This window comes from Oncorhynchus masou, chromosome 24, assembly GCF_036934945.1.
Source record: "Oncorhynchus masou masou isolate Uvic2021 chromosome 24, UVic_Omas_1.1, whole genome shotgun sequence".
Taxonomy (NCBI): Eukaryota; Metazoa; Chordata; class Actinopteri; order Salmoniformes; family Salmonidae; genus Oncorhynchus; species Oncorhynchus masou.
The window spans coordinates 113,359,043-113,381,111 of NC_088235.1; the positions used below are offsets into that span (position 1 = coordinate 113,359,043).

Genomic DNA, 22,069 nt, shown 5'->3' on the forward strand with positions numbered 1-22,069 from the left:
AAAGCACTGGTAGATAAAGAAGAATCATAATGCACACGTTATGGCCCTCAAGCCTTTCTCAGCCTCATCAGTGCTTTGTGATTGCTGGACATCTTTTTCATGCCATGTCGTAACAAGGGCTTGCATCCCAAATTGGTACCCTATTCCCTACATAGTGCACTACTTTTGACCAGTGCCCATTGCACCAGTGGAGGTTGGTGGGAGGAGCTATAGGAGATCGGGTGTAATGTAATGGCTGGAATGGAATCAATGGAATGGAATCTATGGAATGGTATCAATGCAATGGAATCAGTGTAATGGAATCAATGGAATGGAATCTATGGAATGGTATCAATGCAATGGAATCAATGGAATGGAATCAATGGAATGGAATCAATGGAATGGAATCAATGGAATGGTATCAAACACATCAAACAAACTTATCCCTCCCTGTGGACACGTTGAGTAACTTCTTATCCCTCCCTGTGGACACGTTGAGTAACTTCTTATCCCTCTCTGTGGACATGTTGAGCAACTTCTTATCCCTCTCTGTGGACATGTTGAGTAATTTCTTATCTCTCTCTGTGGACACTTTGAGAAACTTCTTATCCCTCTCTGTGGACACATTGAGTAACTTTTTATCCCTCTCTGTGGACACGTTGAGTAACTTCTTATTCCTTTCTGTGGACACGTTGAGCAACTCCTTATCCCTCTGTGTGGACTCTCACATTGAGTAATTTCTTATCCCTCTCTATGGACTCTCACGTTGAGTAACTCCTTATCCCTCTCTGTGGACACGTTGAGTAACTTCTTATCCCTCTCTGTGGACTCTCACGTTGAGTAACTTCTTATCCCTCTCTGTGGACATGTTGAGTAACTTCTTATCCCTCTCTGTGGACACATTGAGTAACTTCTTATCCCTCTCTGTGGACACGTTGAGTAACTTCTTATCCCTCTCTGTGGACTCTCACGTTGAGTAACTTCTTATCCCTCTCTGTGGACACGTTGAGTAACTTCTTATCCCTCTCTGTGGACACGTTGAGTAACTTCTTATCCCTCTCTGTGGAATACGTTGAGTAACTTCTTATCCCTCTCTATGGACACATTGAGTAACTTCTTCTCCCTCTCTGTGGACACGTTGAGTAACTTCTTATCCCTCTCTGTGGACATGTTGAGCAACTTCTTATCCCTCTCTGTGGACATGTTGAGTAATTTCTTATCCCTCTCTGTGGACTCTCACATTGAGGAACTTCTTATCCCTCTCTGTGGACACGTTGAGTAACTCCTTATCCCTCTCTGTGGACTCTCACGTTGAGTAACTCCTTATCCCTCTCTGTGGACTCTCACGTTGAGTAACTCCTTATCCCTCTCTGTGGACACGTAGAGTTACTTCTTATCCCTCTCTGTGGACACGTAGAGTTACTTCTTATCCCTCTCTGTGGACTCTCACGTTGAGTAACTCCTTATCCCTCTCTGTGGACTCTCACGTTGAGTAACTCCTTATCCCTCTCTGTGGACTCTCACATTGAGTAACTCCTTATCCCTCTCTGTGGACTCTCACGTTGAGTAACTCCTTATCCCTCTCTGTGGACTCTCACGTTGAGTTACTTCTTATCCCTCTCTGTGGACACGTTGAGTAACTTCTTATCCCTCTCTGTGGACACGTAGAGTAACTCCTTATCCCTCTCTGTGGACACGTAGAGTAACTTCTTATCCCTCTCTGTGGACACGTAGAGTTACTTCTTATCCCTCTCTGTGGACACGTAGAGTTACTTCTTATCCCTCTCTGTGGACTCTCACATTGAATAACTCCTTATCCCTCTCTGTGGACTCTCACGTTGAGTAACTCCTTATCCCTCTCTGTGGACTCTCACATTGAGTAACTCCTTATCCCTCTCTGTGGACTCTCACGTTGAGTAACTCCTTATCCCTCTCTGTGGACTCTCACGTTGAGTTACTTCTTATCCCTCTCTGTGGACACGTTGAGTAACTTCTTATCCCTCTCTGTGGACACGTAGAGTAACTCCTTATCCCTCTCTGTGGACACGTAGAGTAACTTCTTATCCCTCTCTGTGGACACGTAGAGTTACTTCTTATCCCTCTCTGTGGACTCTCACGTTGAGAAAGTTCTCTCCTTGCCATGGAGTTCACATGGGGTGGTAATTCCATTCAAACCGTGTTTTGTCAATTCATTCTCATTCTTTGTTATGATTTTTGAACTGTGAAAACATTCCAAAGGCTGAAAAATGAACAAGAGATTTTTGCATAGTGCAAACACTCTGGCAAGCTCTAGCAGCTCATGCTGCATCTGTTGATACAGCAACTCATGATGTGTCTGTTGATGCAAGGGAAGAGAATAGTGTTTGTTACTGTGTGTAGGTACAGTGCGATCTGTTTGGGTTAACAATAGAGCTAGTGTGATTGTTGCTCATGGTAATATGAGTAAATCAGTTGGATAACAACTCTCACCCCCACCCTGACCCCCCTCCCCCCGTGCCCCATCTCCCTCCCAGACATGTGCCTCTCGGCAAGGTCGTTAGCAGACCCATGTGGGGGCCCTGTGGTGCCAGGCAGCCTCGCTACAGAGCACCTTCACCCAGCTCAGGACCTCCTCTGACCCCATACCCTCACCAGAGACTGTAGACGAACCATTCAGGAACCATCCAGGAAACCTAGGACCAAATAAGCACCCAGTGGTGGAAAAAGTACCCAATTGTCATACTTGAGTAAAAGTAAATAGAAAATAATGACTCAAGTAAGAGTGTCACGCCTCCTCCCGCTCTTCACCCCCCCTGGAGCTCGAGGGCCCCTAGGCTCCCCAGCATACAAAGTTGTAGAGAAGTACAGATCAGAGTTATTAAAAAACATCTGAAACTTTGAACATCCCACGGAGCACCATTAAATCCATTACTAAAAATTTGTAAGAATATGGCACCACAACAAACCTGCCAAGAGAGGGCCAGCCACCAAAACTCATAGACCAGCCAAGAAGGGCATTAAATCAGAGAGGCAACAAAGACACCAAAGATAACCCTGAAGGAGCTGCAGAGCTCCACAGCTGAGATTGGAGTATCTGTCCATAGGACCACTTTAAGTCATACTCTCCACAGAGCCGGGCTTTACGGAAGAGTGGCCAGAAGAAAGCCTTCCAGCAGGAAAATGACCCTAAGCATACAGTTAAAGCAACACTCAAGTGGTTTAAGGGGAAACATTAAAATGTATTGGAATGGCCTAGTCAAAGCCCAGACCTCAATCCAATTGTGAATCTGTGGTATGACTTATAGATTGCTGTACGCCGGCGGGACCCATCCAACTTGAAGGAGCTGGAGCAGTTTTGCCTTGAAGAATGGGCAGAAATCCAGTGACTAGATGAGACACACCCCAAGAGACTTGCAGCTGTAATTTCTGCAAAAGGTGGCTCTACAACGTATTGACTTTAAGGGAGGGTGAATAGTTATGCACGCTCAAGTTTTCTGTTTTTTTTGTCTTATATATCTTGTTTGTTTCACAATAAAAAACTATTTTGCATCTTCAAAGTGGGAGGAATGTTGTGTAAATCACATGATAAAAACTACCCCAAAAAAATCTATTTTATTTCCAACAAAATAAGAAAAATGCCGTGGGGATGAATAGTTTCGCAAGCCACTGTATGTGTGTCCCACTCTGTTCCCTGCTTCAGCATTAATTGTCGTTCGTCTTTGTTTACTCGTGTGCTGACGCTGTTACTGTTCTGTTACCTGTCTTTTCTTGATTCAATTTTGACTCCCTGTACCTGGTTCTCATCTCCAGCGTCGGTCCTTTACAAAAAGTGAAAGTCACCCAGTAAAATACTGGTTGAGTAAAAGTATTTGGTTTGAAATATAAGTATCAAAAGTAAATGTAATTACTAAAATATATTCAAGAATTAAAAGTTAAAGTGTAAATAATTTCAAATACATATAATACAAATAGACTTTCAGCTGTAAATTAAACCAGACGGCACCATTTTCTTCTTTTTATATTTACAGATAGCCAGGGATAGCCAGGGATAGCCAGCGATAGCCAGCGATAGCCAGCGATAGCCAGGGATAGCCAGGGATAGCCCTCCATTTGCACACAAAGCACTTGTGTTTAATTATTCCGCCAGATCAGAGGCAGTAGAGATGGACCAGGGATGTTCTCTTGATTAAGTGCATGAATTTGACACTTTTCCTGTCCTGCTAGCCATTCAAAATGTAACTTTTGGATGTCAGTTAACATGTATGGAGTAAAATGTACATTTTCTTTAGTAATGAATTAAAGTAAAAAATATCAATTGTGAAGTAAAGTAAGGTACCCCCAATAAACTACTTCAGTAATTAATTTAAAGTATTTTTACTTAAGTACTTTACACCACTGCAAGCACCTCTCCTCACCTTCTCTACCCTTCCGTCCCCCTGAAACCCCTCCATCCATCCATGCCCAAAGGGTCCTGGACAGGGGGGGTCACTCTGCTCGCCCAGCTCGGGGCTTCCTCACTGGGGACGGCTGGTCTGAGGTGCCCCTGGTCTGCATCTGAGCCATCCATCATGAGGCTTAACACCTGGCTTATGTCATGTATAAACGCCAGGGAACATCGTTGAGTAGTGCTGTTGTAAGGATTACTCTGATCTGCTTGTGGAAAGTGAGGACCGTGTTTGGAGCTTAATCGTTACAGGCAGAATCCATCTTGTCCTCAATAGAAATAACAGAACAGAGCCTTTTCCTAATTAAAAACCAATGGGTCACGACTTACAAAACTACAAACACTGGGTCTGTTTTCTGTTTTCTTAGTTAGTCGATCCACCCCTTGTTTCTTGGAAACCATACAAAAAAATGAATCATGTGGCCAAATATTTAGGAAGAGGTCATCATTTCATGGAGTGAAGGAAGAAACCACATGGAAAAGTGGTAAGCAGGTGTATTTATTGTGTTTATAGGTTTCATGATGCATCTGCAGTGAATCGTTTTAAAATTCGGTCTCTATAAACTACAATATGAAGTCCTAAACCTAAAATGACAGTGAATCCTTGTAGCTGTAAATTGATCCAATGGCCACCCATACCCCATACAAATTATTGACAACAATTTGTAAGTCGCTCTGGATAAGAGCGTCTGCTAAATGACTTAAATGTAATGTAAATGATTTAGTCTGTTTTATGCATAATATTTTGCCTATGCAATGCAAGATAGTGCATTATTATTGTTACAGAGCAGATATCATCACTTAAAACAAGCAGGAGTCTTGAGAGAGCAGCAAAGGTAGTGAGAGAAGAAGTCCATATGAGCAACAGGAACTAAATAACACAGAATAGGTACACTGATATAAAGAAAATTGCCTGTGCTCAAGAGAGGCTATGACAGAGTAGCAGAGGAACACAAGGTCTTATCTAAATATATACATGACGGAGGAGCAGAGGTCTTGTCTAAATTACAGGCAACATCCGCACTGAGCTAAAGGGTAGAGCTGCCGCTTTCAAGGAGCGGGACTCTAACCCGGAAGCTTATAAACAAATCCTGCTATGCCCTCCGACACGCCATCAAACAAGCAAAGAGTCAATACAGGACTAAGATTGAATTGTATTATCATTTAGGGTTGAATGTATAGAACTAGAATGCACAGAGCTGACACCGCTCTGTCTGAAACATTCGTATCTGTTCTACATGATACATTTCTGCCCCCCCCCCCCCTCCGCCCCATAGTTTATTTGATGTCCTCATAAGATAAATACAAATCACAAAGTTTCAGGATGTGAACAGCAATAGAGTTTTAATCATTGGACAACTACGTTTCTGAATGTTTTGTACAAAACCAAGGTGAAATGAACACTCTTTATTAATACTATATATTTCTTCACTGTTTTTTGCATCATTATCTAGTCTCATATGAATTTGTTTTACCATTTGTGATAAAAAAAACAAAACAAACAAAGTCGCTGAAGTTGATCAAAAGGAAAGATGGTGTTTCTAATACACCACATCTATGAAGTCCTGTCGTGGAATCCTTTCGTCAATGAGGTGGCACAAGGTCCTTTCTCTGTCTACAGAATAGACTTTATTGGATCAAGTCAAGTCATCTCTGTGATAATGCCATCCTGGCTGGTAATACAGTAAGGCAGGAACGACAAGCAATCCTCCTGTATGATCTGAAGAACCATCTTCTGTGTTCTGTAGCCAAAGAAAACACCTCCTGAACCTCAATACAGCTGATATCTGACACATTCTCCACAGAGAAGACAACTGACACCTGACATGTTCTCCACAGAGAAGACAGCTGACACCTGCGACATTCTCCACAGAGAAGACAGCTGACACCTGACACATTCTCCACAGAGAAGACAACTGACACATTCTCCACAGAGAAGACAGCTGACACCTGACACATTCTCCACAGAGAAGACAACTGACACATTCTCCACAGAGAAGACAGCTGACACCTGCCACATTCTCCACAGAGAAGACAGCTGACACCTGCCACATTCTCCACAGAGAAGACAGCTGACACCTGCCACATTCTCCACAGAGAAGACAGCTGACACCTGCCACATTCTCCACAGAGAAGACAGCTGACACCTGCCACATTCTCCACAGAGAAGACAGCTGACACCTGCCACATTCTCCACAGAGAAGACTGACAGCCACATTCTGAGCTGACACCTGCCACATTCTCCACAGAGAAGACAGCTGACACCTGCCACATTCTCCACAGAGAAGACAGCTGACACCTGCCACATTCTCCACAGAGAAGACAGCTGACACCTGCCACATTCTCCACAGAGAAGACAGCTGACACCTGCCACATTCTCCACAGAGAAGACAGCTGACACCTGCCACATTCTCCACAGAGAAGACAGCTGACACCTGCCACATTCTCCACAGAGAAGACAGCTGACACCTGCCACATTCTCCACAGAGAAGACAGCTGACACCTACCACATTCTCCACAGAGAAGACAGCTGACACCTGACACATTCTCCACAGAGAAGACAGCTGACACCTGACACATTCTCCACAGAGAAGACAGCTGACACCTGCCACGTTCTCCACAGAGAAGACAGCTGACACCTGTCACATTCTCCAAAGAGAAGACAGCTGACACCTGCCACGTTCTCCACAGAGAAGACAGCTGACACCTGCCACGTTCTCCACAGAGAAGACAGCTGACACCTGACACATTCTCCACAGAGAAGACAGCTGACACCTGACACATTCTCCATAGGCATTTGTTCTCACAAGCTACAAAACTCCAATCTTTCTAAACTATTCCTAGAGATTCCTAGCACAGGGAACAGAAGGTTGAGGGTCTCTTTTTCTTGCTGTGAGGTGCCAAAATGATCTGAAACATGTGTTTGTGTGTGTGTGTGTGACATGGTGAAGAACCTCAGAGCCCAGAACAGTGAGAAAGATGCAAGCTTCACCAGTCTGGACATGATGGTGAAACCACAGGCACCATGGGGTGCTTCAGGGTTTAACGTGTGGTCTGTGGTCTGTGGGTCTGGGATCCTACTTCTTGATGAACTCCACCACTTCCTTTCTGACTGTCTGGGGGTGGCAGTCTGGGGTATGTCAGGGATGTCAGTGTTCTGTACTTCAGGGCTAACCCTGTCATCCCTGCTGAACCATCACCCTGTCATCCCTGCTGAACCATCACCCTGTCATCCCTGATGGGCCATTACACATCACCCTGTCATCCCTGCTGAACCATGACACATCACCCTGTCATCCCTGCTGAACCATCACCCTGTCATCCCTGCTGAACCATCACCCTGTCATCCCTGCTGAACCATGACACATCACCCTGTCATCCCTGCTGAACCATCACCCTGTCATCCCTGATGGGCCATCACCCTGTCATCCCTGCTGAACCATTACACATCACCCTGTCATCCCTGCTGAACCATTACACATCACCCTGTCATCCCTGATGGGCCATCACCCTGTCATCCCTGCTGAACCATTACACATCACCCTGTCATCCCTGATGAACCATTACACATCACCCTGTCATCCCTGATGGGCCATCACCCTGTCACCCATGCTGAACCATGAACCATCACCCTGTCATCGCTGATGGGCCATTACACATCACCCTGTCATCCCTGCTGAACCATGACACATCACCCTGTCACCCCTGCTGAACCATCACCCTGTCATCCCTGCTGAACCATGACACATCACCCTGTCATCCCTGCTGAACCATCACCCTGTCATCCCTGCTGAACCATCACCCTGTCATCCCTGCTGAACCATCACCCTGTCATCCCTGCTGAACCATCACCAAGTTATCCGTGATGGGCCATTACACATCACCCTGTCATCCCTGCTGAACCATCACCCTGTCATCCCTGCTGAACCATCACCCTGTCATCCCTGCTGAACCATCACCAAGTCATCCGTGATGGGCCATTACACATCACCCTGTCATCCCTGATGAACCATCACCCTGTCATCCCTGCTGAACCATCACCCTGTCATCCCTGCTGAACCATCACCCTGTCATCCCTGCTGAACCATCACCAAGTCATCCGTGATGGGCCATTACACATCACCCTGTCATCCCTGATGAACCATTACACATCACCCTGTCATCCCTGATGGGCCATCACCCTGTCATCCCTGCTGAACCATTACACATCACCCTGTCATCCCTGCTGAACCATCATCCTGTCAAAAAACAACAACCTGTGGCTTTGCTCACGGCATGGCCCACTAGGGACGTAGATGTGGAGCATTCTGGGACGATATCCGTCTCGAAGGACTATCTGGTGTAATGACCCTAACCTTGATGTCGTGACGCTAACCCTGATGTCCTGATTCTAGCCCTGATGTCCTGACCCTAACCCTAATGTAATAACCCTTAAACCTGATGTCCTGACCCTAACCCTAAAGTCCTAACACTGATGTAATGACCCTAACCGTGATGTCCTGACTCTAACCCTGATGTCCTGACCCTAACCCTAACCATAATGTCCTGTCTCTAACCCTAATATCCTGACCCTAACCCAGCTAAAATGACCCTAACACTGATGAACTGACTCTAACCCAGCTAAAATGACCCTAACACTGATGAACTGACCCTAACCCTGATGTCCTGACCCTTCCCTGTTGTCCTGACCCTAACCCTGGTGTAATGACTCTAACCCTGATGTTCTGACCCTAACCCTGATGTCCTGACCCTAAACCCGAAGTGCTGACCCTAACCCTGATGTAATGACCCTAACCTTAATGTCCTGACCCAAACCCTGATGTAATGACCCTAACATTAATGTCCTGACCCAAACCCTGATGTAATGACCCTAACCCTGATGTAATGACCAGAACCATGATGTAATGACCCTAACCCTGATGTAACGACTCTAACCTTAATGTCCTGACCCTAAACCCGAAGTGCTGACCCTAACCCTGATGTAATGACCCTAACCTTGATATAATGACCCTAACCCTGATGTAATGACCCTAACCTTAATGTCCTGACCCTAACCCTGATGTAATGACCCTAACCTTAATGTCCTGACCCAAACTCTGATGTGATAACCCTAACCCTGATGTCCTGACCCAAACTCTGATGTAATGACCCTAACCTTGATGTAATGACCCTAACCCTGATGTAACGACTCTAACCCTGATGCCCTATCTCTAACCCTGATGTCCTGACCCTAACCCTGATGTCCTGACCCCAACCCGGATGTAATGACCCTAACCCCGATGTCCTGACCCTAACCCTGATGTAATGACCCTAACCCTGATGTCCTGACCCCAACCCGGATGTAATGACCCTAACCCCGATGTCCTGACCATAACCCCAATGTTCTGACCCTAACCTTGATGTCCTGACCCAAACACGAACTGTGATGTCCTGACTCTAACCATAATGTCCTGACTCTAACCCAGCTAAAAAGACCCTAACCCTGATGAACTGATCCTAACTCTGATGTCCTGACCCTAACCCTGATGTCCTGACCCTAACTCTGATGTCCTGTCCCCAACCCGGATGTAATGACCCTAACCCCGATGTCCTGACCCTAACCCTGATGTAATGACCCTAACCCTGATGTCTTGACCCTAAACGTGATGTCCTGACCCTAACCCGGACGTAATGACCCTAACCCCGATGTTCTGACCCTAACCTTGATATCCTGACCCAAAATCTGATGTGATGACCCTAACCCTGATGTCCTGACCTTAATCATGATGTAATGACCCTAACCATGATGTCCTGACCCTAACACGAACCGTGATGTCCTGACTCTAACCATAATGTCCTGACTCTAACCCAGCTAAAAAGACCCTAACACTGATGAACTGACCCTAACCCTGATGTCCTGACCATAAACCCATAGTCCTGACCCTAACCCTGATGTAATGACTCTAACCATGATGTCCTGACCCTAACCTTAATGTCCTGACAATAACCCTCATGTCCTGACCCTAACCCTGATGTCCTGAACCTAACCCGAAGTCCTGACCCTAACCCTGATGTAATGACCCTACCCTTAATGTCCTGACCCAAACTCTGATGTGATGACCCTAACCTTGATGTCCTGACTCTAACCCTGATGTCCTGACCCTAACCCCGATGTCCTGACCATGAATCATGGGCAATGGGAAGGTAGCCTGGGCGCAGATCTCTCTGTGCTGTTTTGACAAATTGGCCATGACAATAACTATCGGAGTTGGCAAAACAGCACAAGCAGTTCTGGAACCAGGCTAAGGTGCTACAAGTACTCAGGGCTGTGCACAGACCTTTCAGGGGGCAGGTGCTGAAATTCATAACATACCAACTGCCTCATGGTAAAAGGAGTAGAATTGTGTGTAATTTGTTATAAAATTGCTAAACTTCTCTTTTTGTGCACTACTGCAAAATGTGTCAAATTCCAGGATTTGATGTTCAGAGCTCGTAAAGAAGAATTTCACTGTAAGGTGCTCTGTTGTATTTGGCGCGGATGTGACGAATACAATTTGATTTTATTCTTCTTCTTCTTCCTCTTCCCTCCCTCTTCCTCCTTCCTTCTCCCTCCCGTCCCTCCCTCCAAAACCCCCACCACACATCCCTCCCTCTTCCCCCTCGTCATCCCTCCTCAATCCATCCTCCTCCCACCCTTCTCCCTCTACCTCCTCTTCCCTTTTTCCTCCCTGCTTCATACCACGAGTGATTCCCAGCCCTGAGTGGCTTTATGGGTCTCGTTGTCACATTAAAACGCAGTGGGAGATATTGGCTCCATCTGCCTTGGTACTCAACACCTCTACCTATGATGGGGCTTGAGTCTGTGGTTTGTGAGGAACAAGAGAGGGGCAGAGGATCCTCGTGTACACAGATGAGGTGGACAGGATAAATACATATTACAGACATATAATGTGGAAGCAGAAGAGGATGAGTGAAAGAACCAATAAATGAACAGCCTCCCTCCTTTCACCCTCCTAAACCCCATCCCGGATCTCTCTTGTTCTGTTTCCTCTCAATAACAATGGAAAGTATTCCATTTCTGTTTAATTACCTGATCTGTGGAACCATGGAACTTTGTAAGGTTCTCACGATAGAATCTTTAAAATTGGGTAAAATTCTATCTCGATAAATCCCTTGCTAAACATTTTCACATAACTTATCTGCGAAAATAAATGAGCTCTGTATGAAACAAGCTTAGCTAGCTCTCACAGTCTCAAGTCAGAATTAGACGTTTGTGTCAAACGTCAATATTCAAAGTGTTCAGGTTTAAGTTCAGGCATTCATTTTTAAGGTTAGGGTTGAGATTAGGTTGAGATTAGGCGTGAACCGAAACCTATTTGACGGTAACAGCGCTCAGTGTTGCCTCTAGTGGCCAGTTTCCACAACGTCCTCAGACATGGATGGACGTTAAATACTGACTTGTGTCAGGGGTGACCTGGCTGAGCTACAACTCTCCGTCTCACTCTGCTCATGTTTCATACTCTTATTGGGAGCCTGTCACTCCTAATACTGGTCTTATGCTTCCTCTTCATATTCATCTAAGGAGAGGTCTGTAAGACAGACTCTGAAAATATTTAGTTTGTGTCAGGATTTGGCCAGGGTTGTTCTGGTTTTTGCTCACTAGATGCCCCCATTGTGCTTTTTGACCTTTTGTTTTCCCTTGATCCCCATTATTATTTGCACCTGTGCCTCGTTTCCCCTGATTGTACTTAAACCCTTAGTTTTCCTCAGTTCTTTGCTCTGTGTTTGTATGTTAGCACCCAGCCCTAGTATTCTGTGAACTCTTGTTGATCCCGGTGGACTCTCTTGTGGAATTCTGTTTTTGTTCTTGTTTATTTGTTTTTGAGTATCTTTTGAGGCTTTTTATGCTATACCTACCACCTTGCTGATTTACCTTTTTGTCTTTGAGGATTACCTTTGTTCTTGTGGAATTCCTTTTGAGGTTGTGGAGTTACATGTTTTCCTGAAGGACTTCCCTTTTTACTTTATTAAATACACCATCTCAAGTACTGCTAGGTCTGCCTCTTCTTCTGGGTTCTGCTGACTATTCGTGGCTCAGTTGGTTAAGTGACTGTTTCTCACTCCGGAGACCCGGGTTCGTAACCGGGTCCTGCCAGTTTGTTCATTTCCAAAAACAAAAAAACAACCATTATTACTTTTCCAACAGTGGTCTTGTACTGAAATATTAGATGCTTGTGTGGGTTAGTCAGATGTCAGGGTCAGGATATCAGGGTTAGGGTCTTGAAGTCAGAGCGTACTTTTAGTAGGATGTGTGATATCTCAAATGGAACCCTATTCCTTATATAGTGCACTACTTTAGACCAGGACCCTATGGCACCCTATTCCTTATATAGTGCACTACTTTAGACCAGGACCCTATGGCACCCTATTCCCTATATAGTGCACTACTTTAGGCCAGAGGGGCTCTGTACATCAAAATCCAATCACATTTTATTTGTCACATGCTTCGTAAACAACTGGTGTAGAGTAGCAATGAAATAATTACTTAGGGATCCTTTTCCAACCATTCAGAGAAAGATAAAAACAAATATTTAGAAATGTGACATGAGCACAAAATAACAAATAACAATGAGTGGAAAAATAACTTGGCTATATACAGGAAGTACCTGGTAATAACATGGCCATATACAGGAAGTACCTGGTAATAACATGGCTATATACAGGAAGTACCTGGTAATAACATGGCTATATACAGGAAGTACCTGGTAATAACTTGGCTATATACAGGAAGTACCTGGGAATAACTTGGCTTTATACTGGAGGTACCTGCTAATAACTTGGCCATATACAGGAAGTACCAGGTAATAACTTGACTATATACAGGAAATACCAGGAAATAACTTGACTATATACTGGAAGTACCTGTTAATAATGTGGCTATATACAGGGAGTACCAGGAAAAAAACTTGTCTACATACAGGAAGTACCAGGAAATAACTGTGCTATATACAGGAAGTACCAGGAAATAACTTGGCTATATACAGGTAGTACCAGGTAATAACGTGGCTATATACAGGAAGTACCAGGAAATAACGTGGCTATATACAGGAAGTACCAGGAAATAACTTGGCTATATACAGGTAGTACCAGGTAATAACGTGGCTATATACAGGAAGTACCAGGAAATAACTGACTATATACAGGAAGTAGCAGGAAATAACTGACTATATACAGGTAGTACCAGGTAATAACGTGGCTATATACAGGAAGTACCAGGAAATAACTGACTATATACAGGAAGTACCAGGAAATAACTGACTATATACAGGAAGTAGCAGGAAATAACTGACTATATACAGGTAGTACCAGGTAATAACGTGGCTATATACAGGAAGTACCAGGAAATAACTGACTATATACAGGAAGTAGCAGGAAATAACTGACTATATACAGGTAGTACCAGGTAATAACGTGGCTATATACAGGAAGTACCAGGAAATAACTGACTATATACAGGAAGTACCAGGAAATAACTGACTATATACAGGAAGTAGCAGGAAATAACTGACTATATACAGTTGCAGAAGAAGGTGTTCAGTCTCAGGGTCCTGAGCTTGGTAATGAGCTTGGAGGCGACTATGGTGTTGAACGCTGAGCATTAGTCAATCTGGGGTGCAATAGAGATTGTGTCATCAGTGTATTTGTTGGGGCGATGTGCGGACTGGAGTGTGTCCAGAGTCTCTGGGATGATGGCGTTGATGTGAGCCATCACCAGCCTTTTCAAAGCCTTTCATGGCTACAGATGTGAGTGCTACTGTCTGTCATTTAGGTCGGTTACCTTGGTGTTTTTGGGCACGTGGTCTATGGTGGTCTGTTTGAAACAAGTTTGCATTACAGACCCGGTCGGGGATAAGTTGAAAAAATGTCAGGGAAGAAACCTGCCAGCTGGTCAGTTCATGCTCTGAGTACGCGTCCTGGTATTTCGTCTGACACCGGCGGCCTAACAAACGTTAACCTGTTTAAAGGTCTTACTCATATCGGCTACGGAAAGCGACATCACAGTGTCATCCGGAAAGGCTGGTGCTCTCATGCATGGCTCAGTGTCTTGAAGCGAGCACAGAAAGCATTTAGCTCGTCTGGTAAGCTCGAGTACCACCGGGCAGCTCACTGTTGGGTTTCCCTGAGTAATCTGTGACAGGCCCTGCCACATCTGTCGAGCAGCATGAGAGCCGGCTCAGTACGATTCGATGTTGGTCCTGTATTGACTCTTTGCCTGTTTGATGGCTCATCGTAGCAGGATTTCTTTTATGAGTTCCTTGAAAGCGGCAGTTCTAGTCTTTAGATCATTGCTGATGTTGCCTGAATCACAATCACTCCGGGACATTGTTACCATGACCGAGAGTGTGTTGTGATGTGTCCGTGTCAGTAGGTTGTGTTGTGATGTGTCTGTGTCAGTAGGTTCTGATGTGTCTGTGTCTGTGTCAGTAGGTTGTGATGTGTCTGTGTCAGTAGGTTGTGATGTGTCTGTGTCAGTAGGTTGTGATGTGTCCGTGTCAGTAGGTTGTGATGTGTCTGTGTCAGTAGGTTGTGATGTGTCTGTGTCAGTAGGTTGTGATGTGTCCATGTCAGTAGGTTGTGATGTGTCTGTGTCAGTAGGTTGTGATGTGTCCGTGTCAGTAGGTTGTGATGTGTCCGTGTCAGTAGGTTGTGATGTGTCCGTGTCAGTAGGTTGTGATGTGTCTGTGTCAGTAGGTTGTGATGTGTCCGTGTCAGTAGGTTGTGATGTGTCTGTGTCAGTAGGTTGTGATGTGTCTGTGTCAGTAGGTTGTGATGTGTCTGTGTCAGTAGGTTGTGATGTGTCCGTGTCAGTAGGTTGTGATGTGTCCGTGTCAGTAGGTTGTGATGTGTCTGTGTCAGTAGGTTGTGATGTATCCGTGTCAGTAGGTTGTGATGTGTCTGTGTCAGTAGGTTGTGATGTGTCCGTGTCAGTAGGTTGTGATGTGTCTGTGTCAGTAGGTTGTGATGTGTCTGTGTCAGTAGGTTGTGATGTGTCCGTGTCAGTACGTTGTGATGTGTCCGTGTCAGTAGGTTGTGATGTGTCTGTGTCAGTAGGTTGTGATGTGTCTGTGTCAGTAGGTTGTGATGTGTCTGTGTATGTGTCAGTAGGTTGTGATGTGTCTGTGTCAGTAGGTTGTGATGTGTCTGTGTCAGTAGGTTGTGATGTGTCTGTGTCAGTAGGTTGTGATGTGTTTGTGTCAGTAGGTTGTGATGTGTCTGTGTCAGTAGGTTGTGATGTGTCTGTGTCAGTAGGTTGTGATGTGTCTGTGTCAGTAGGTTGTGATGTGTCCGTGTCAGTAGGTTGTGATGTGTTTGTGTCAGTAGGTTGTGATGTGTCTGTGTCAGTAGGTTGTGATGTGTCCATTTCAGTAGGTTGTGATGTGTCTGTGTCAGTAGGTTGTGATGTGTCCGTGTCAGTAGGTTGTGATGTGTCCGTGTCAGTAGGTTGTGATGTGTCTGTGTCAGTAGGTTGTGATGTGTCCGTGTCAGTAGGTTGTGATGTGTCTGTGTCAGTAGGTTGTGATGTGTCTGTGTCAGTAGGTTGTGATGTGTCTGTGTCAGTAGGTTGTGATGTGTCTGTGTCAGTAGGTTGTGATGTGTCTGTGTCAGTAGGTTGTGATGTGTCTGTGTCAGTAGGTTGTGATGTGTCTGTGTCAGTAGGTTGTGATGTGTCTGTGTCAGTAGGTTGTGATGTGTCTGTGTCAGTAGGTTGTGATGTGTCCGTGTCAGTAGGTTGTGATGTGTCTGTGTCAGTAGGTTGTGATGTGTCTGTGTCAGTAGGTTGTGATGTGTCTGTGTCAGTAGGTTGTGATGTGTCTGTGTCAGTAGGTTGTGATGTGTCTGTGTCAGTAGGTTGTGATGTGTCTGTTGTCCCTGGGTCAGTGAGCAGATAGTGTCTGTGGATGTGATATCTATGTCTGTAATGTGTCTGTTGTCCCTGGGTCAGTGAGCAGACCCTGTCTGTGGATGTGATATCTATGTCTGATGTGTCTGTGGTCCCTGGGTCAGTGAGCAGGTCCAGGCCCTGTCAGAGCAGCTGTCTGTGGTTCTGTCTTTGATATGTTCCTGTGGTCATCTCCAGGTCATCGCCAGGTCATCGCCAGGTCATCTCCAGGTCATCGCCAGGTCATCTGTGTGTGTGAGGTTGTGGGTGTGTGGTGTGCCTGTTGTTGGTTCTGTGGTTGTGAAGTGTCAGTGGTTGGTGGTTGTGATGTGTCAGTGTTTGTCCCTCCCAAGGTTAGCAAGAAGGTCCCAGTCTGACCAACTCTCTATCGTTCGTAGAGAGCTTTACAGCCAGGCTCTACTGAGGGCCCACCGTGACAGAGAGGAGCTGGCTAAGGACAAGGAAGGTCTGGGGATCCAACTGACTGCCGATGAGAGGCCATACGTTGTAGAGAGCATACGTTGTACAGAGCATACGCTGTACAGAGCATACGCTGTAGGTACAATACGTTGTAGAGAGCATACGTTGTAGAGAGCATACGCTGTACAGAGCATACGCTGTAGGTACAATACGTTGTAGAGAGCATACGTTGTAGAGAGCATACGCTGTACAGAGCATACGCTGTAGGTACAATACGTTGTAGAGAGCATACGTTGTAGAGAGCATACGTTGTAGAGAGCATACGTTGTACAGAGCATACGCTGTAGGTACAATACGTTGTAGAGAGCATACGTTGTACAGAGCATACGTTGTACAGAGCATACGCTGTAGGTACAATACGTTGTAGAGAGCATACGTTGTAGAGAGCATACGTTGTAGAGAGCATACGTTGTAGAGGCCATACGTTGTACAGAGCATACGTTGTAGAGAGCATACGTTGTAGAGAGGATACGTTGTAGAGAGCATACGTTGTAGAGAGGATACGTTGTAGAGAGCATACGTTGTAGAGAGCATACGTTGTAGAGAGCATACGTTGTAGAGAGCATACGTTGTAGAGAGCATACGTTGTAGAGAGCATACGTTGTAGAGAGCATACGCTGTAGGTACAATACGTTGTAGAGAGCATACGTTGTAGAGAGCATACGCTGTACAGAGCATACGCTGTAGGTACAATACGTTGTAGAGAGCATACGTTGTAGAGAGCATACGTTGTAGAGAGCATACATTGTACAGATCATACGCTGTAGGTACAATACGTTGTAGAGAGCATACGTTGTAGAGAGCATACGTTGTAGAGAGCATACGTTGTAGAGGCCATACGTTGTACAGAGCATACGTTGTAGAGAGCATACGTTGTAGAGAGGATACGTTGTACATTTTACATTTACATTTAAGTCATTTAGCAGACGCTCTTATCCAGAGCGACTTACAAATTGGTGAATTCACCTTCTGACATCAGTGGAACAGCCACTTTACAATAGTGCATCTAAATCATTTAAGGGGGGGGGGGGGGGGGGGTTGAGAAGGATTGCTTTATCCTATCCTAGGTATTCCTTGAAGAGGTGGGGAGTTTGTTCCACCATTGGGGGGCCAGAGCAGCAAACAGTTTTGACTGGGCTGAGCGGGAACTGTACTTCCTCAGTGGTAGGGAGGCGAGCAGGCCAGAGGTGGATGAACGCAGTGCCCTTGTTTGGGTGTAGGGCCTGATCAGAGCCTGGAGGTACTGTGGTGCCGTTCCCCTCACAGTTGTAGAGAGCATACGTTGTAGAGAGCATACGTTGTAGAGAGCATACGTTGTAGAGAGGATACGTTGTAGAGAGCATACGTTGTAGAGAGGATACGTTGTAGAGAGCATACGTTGTAGAGAGCATACGTTGTAGAGAGGATACGTTGTAGAGAGCATACGTTGTAGAGAGGATACGTTGTAGAGAGCATACGTTGTAGAGAGCATATGTTGTAGAGAGCATACGTTGTAGAGAGCATACGTTGTAGAGAGCATACGTTGTAGAGAGCATACGTTGTAGAGAGCATACGTTGTAGAGAGCATACGTTGTAGAGAGCATACGTTGTAGAGAGCATACGTTGTAGAGAGCATACGTTGTAGAGAGCATACGTTGTAGAGACCATCATTTGTAAAGACCATAATTTATAGAGGCCATAAATTGTAGAGGCTGTACTTTGTAGAGCTGTAAGTTTTAGAGCCCATAAATTATAAACCATAACTTGGGTCCAGTCACTATTTGCTGATGCAGTGTGTTTTTTTGACCAAGTTGTAATGTGTGCTTTTAGTACACTCCCTTTCCTAACCCTACGCCTGCCTGTTATCTATTTGGGGGAATTCTGTTGATACCAGGGTTGGGCTGGTTGATACCATTGTTGGTTGGGTTGATACCAGGGTTGCGTGGGTTGGGCTGGTTGATACCAGGGTTGGTTGGGTTGATACCAGGGTTGCGTGGGTTGGGCTGGTTGATACCAGGGTTGGTTGGGTTGATACCAGGGTTGCGTGGGTTGGGCTGGTTGATACCAGGGTTGGTTGGGTTGATACCAGGCACACCATACTTGGACAGTGGAATAGTGACCTCACTGTCACCTTGTTGCACTTTGCTCTCTAACTCATCCTTCAGTCCCTCCTTCTCTCTCTCTCCTTCCCTCATTCACTCCTTATTTCTTTCTCTCTCACCTTCTCACTTTTCTCCCACTCTGTCCTTCTCTCTCTCTCCTCCCCCCTCTGTCATTCTCTCTCTCCTCCCTCCTCTGTCATTCTCTCTCTCTCCTCCCTCCTCTGTCATTCTCTCTCTCTCCTCCCCCCTATGTCCTTCTCTCTCTCTCATCCCCCCTCTGTCAATCTCTCTCTCCTCCTCCTCTGTCCTTCTCTCTCTCTCCTCCCTCCTCTGTCCTTCTCTCTCTCCTCCTCCTCTGTCCTTTTCTCTCTCTCCTCCCCCCTCTGTCATTCTCTCTCTCCTCTCCTCTCTGTCATTCTCTCGCTCCTCCCTCCTCTGCCCTTATCTCTATCTCCTCCCTCCTCTGTTCTTCTCTCTCTCTCCTGCCCCCTCTGTCATTCTCTCTCTCCTCCCCCTCTGTCATTCTCTCTCTCCTCCCCCTCTGTCATTCTCCCTCTCTCCACTCCCCTCTGTCCCTCTCTCTCTCCTCCTCCTCTGTCCTTCTCTCTCTCTCCTCCCTCCTCTCTATCTCCTCCCTCCTCTGTCAATCTCTCTCTCCTACTCCTCTGTCCTTCTCTCTCTCCTCCCCCCTCTGTCCTTCTCTCTCTCTCCTCCCTCCTCTGTCATTCTCTCTCTCCTCCTCCTCTGTCCTTCTCTCTCTCTTCTCCCTCTGTCATTCTCTCTCTCCTCCCCCTCTGTCATTCTCTCTCTCCTCCCCCCTCTGTCCTTCTCTCTCTCCTCCTCCTCTGTCCTTCTCTCTCTCTCCTCCCTCCTCTCTCCTTCTCTCTCCTCCCTCCTCTGTCATTCTCTCTCTCCTCCCCCCTCTGTCCTTCTCTCTCTCTCCTCCCTCCTCTGTCATTCTCTCTCTCCTCCCCCCTCTGTCCTTCTCTCTCTCTCCTCCCTCCTCTGTCATTCTCTCTCTCCTCCTCCTCTGTCCTTCTCTCTCTCTTCTCCCTCTGTCATTCTCTCTCTCCTCCCCCTCTGTCATTCTCTCTCTCCTCCCCCCTCTGTCCTTCTCTCTCTCCTCCTCCTCTGTCCTTCTCTCTCTCTCCTCCCTCCTCTCTCCTTCTCTCTCCTCCCTCCTCTGTCATTCTCTCTCTCCTCCCCCATCTGTCCTTCTCTCTCTCCTCCCTCCTCTGTCATTCTCTCTCTCTCCTCCCCCTCTGTCATTCTCTCTCTCCTCCCCCTCTGTCATTCTCCCTCTCTCCACCCCCCTCTGTCCCTCTCTATCTCCTCCTCCTCTGTCCTTCTCTCTCTCCTCCCTCCTCTCTATCTCCTCCCTCCTCTGTCAATCTCTCTCTCCTCCTCTGTCCTTCTCTCTCTCCTCCCCCCTCTGTCCTTCTCTCTCTCTCCTCCCTCCTCTGTCATTCTCTCTCTCCTCCCCTCTGTCATTCTCTCTCTCCTCCCCCCTCTGTCCTTCTCTCTCTCCTCCTCCTCTGTCCTTCTCTCTCTCTCTCCTCCCTCCTCTCTCCTTCTCTCTCCTCCCTCCTCTGTCATTCTCTCTCTCCTCCCCCATCTGTCCTTCTCTCTCTCCTCCCTCCTCTGTCCTTCTCCCTCTCTCCTCCCCCTCTGTCAATCTCTCTCTCCTCCTCCTCTATCATTCTCTCTCTCCTACCCTTTCTTTCTCATTCTCTCCAACCCCCCCCCCCCGTCTCACGTCTCACATCTCCCGGCCCTCTCTCAGCCCTGACCTGACTGTGCTTCAGATTCTAACACCATGAACCAGGTCTCCCACGAACCAGGTCTCCCACGAACAAGGTCTCCCACGAAACAGGTCTCCCATGAACCAGGTCTCCCTTGAGAGGTTGTTTATCTCTCTGGGACTCTCTGGTTTAAATAAAGAACTATTATCATGTTTAAACTCTTGTTCGGGTCTCCTCCATCGACCTGTCTGAGTATATTAGTTTATTCAGACTGTGAGGAATGGGAGAAAAGGAGTATGGTACTGGTGGTCCCAGTACTTTGTGCTTGCGTCCCAAATTGCACCCTAATCCCCTTTAGTGCACTACTTTTGACCAGGGCCCATAGGGTCTCTAATCAAAAGTAGTGCACTATATAGGAAATAGGGTGCCATTTGGTGTGCTGCCTGTCTCATAGAGAGCTATAACTACACTATCAGTACTGGCAGTACCCTCTGCTCTCCTCTTGCTTGATTATTTTACTAATCCAGGATAGACCTTCCCTGCTCTTCTCTTGTTTGATTATTTTACTAATCCAGGATAGACCTTCCCTGCTCTTCTCTTGTTTGATTATTTTACTAATACTATTATTTTATTATTCTCTGACAATGACAGAGCAGATGAGAAAGTAAGTTGGGGGGGAGAGAGACAGAGAGAGACAGAGAGAGAGAGAGAGAGAGAGAGAGAGAGAGTGAGAGAGTGAGAGCGAGTGAGAGAGAGAGTGAGAGAGTGAGAGAGAGAGAGAGAGAGACAGAGAGAGTGAGAGTGAGAGAGAGAGAGAGAGAGAGAAAGAGAGAGAGAGAGAGAGAGAGAGAGTGAGAGAGTGAGAGAGAGAGAGAGACAGAGAGAGAGAGACAGAGAAAGTGAGGGTGAGAGAGAGAGCGAGAGAGAGAGAGTGAGAGAGTGAGAGGGTGAGAGAGAGAGAGAGAATGAGAGAGAGAGAGAGAATGAGAGAGAAACACAAACACACCCTACAGAGCCCCATGACAGCAGCACAATTAGACCCAACCAAATCATGAGAAAACAAAAAGATAATTACTTGACACATTGGAAAGAATTAACAAAAAAACAGAGCAAACTAGAATGCTATTTGGCCCTACACAGAGAGTACACAGCGGCAGAATACCTGACCACTGTGACTGACCCAAAATTAAGGAAAGCTTTGACTATGTACAGACTCAGCGAGCATAGCCTTGCTATTGAGAAAGGCCGCCGTAGGCAGACATGGCTCTCAAGAGAAGACAGGCTATGTGCTCACTGCCCACAAAATGAGGTGGAAACTGAGCTGCACTTCCTAACCTCCTGCCCAATGTATGACCATATTAGAGAGACATATTTCCCTCAGATTACACAGATCCACAAAGAATTCGAAAACAAATCCAATTTTGAAAAACTCCCATATCTACTG

General features: G+C 46.1%; 1 protein-coding gene across 1 annotated transcript; it reads right to left on the reverse strand.

Annotated features, from left to right (window-relative positions):
• Positions 1-14,666: 14,666 nt before the first annotated feature.
• LOC135511521 (cell surface glycoprotein 1-like) lies at positions 14,667-18,976 on the reverse strand. The gene is made up of 2 exons (XM_064933012.1): positions 18,673-18,976; positions 14,667-16,312 (listed from the first exon to the last, which is right to left on the reverse strand). Exons 1-2 carry the CDS (start codon positions 18,974-18,976, stop codon positions 14,667-14,669), a joined length of 1,950 nt encoding a protein of 649 aa, XP_064789084.1.
• Positions 18,977-22,069: the final 3,093 nt, after the last annotated feature.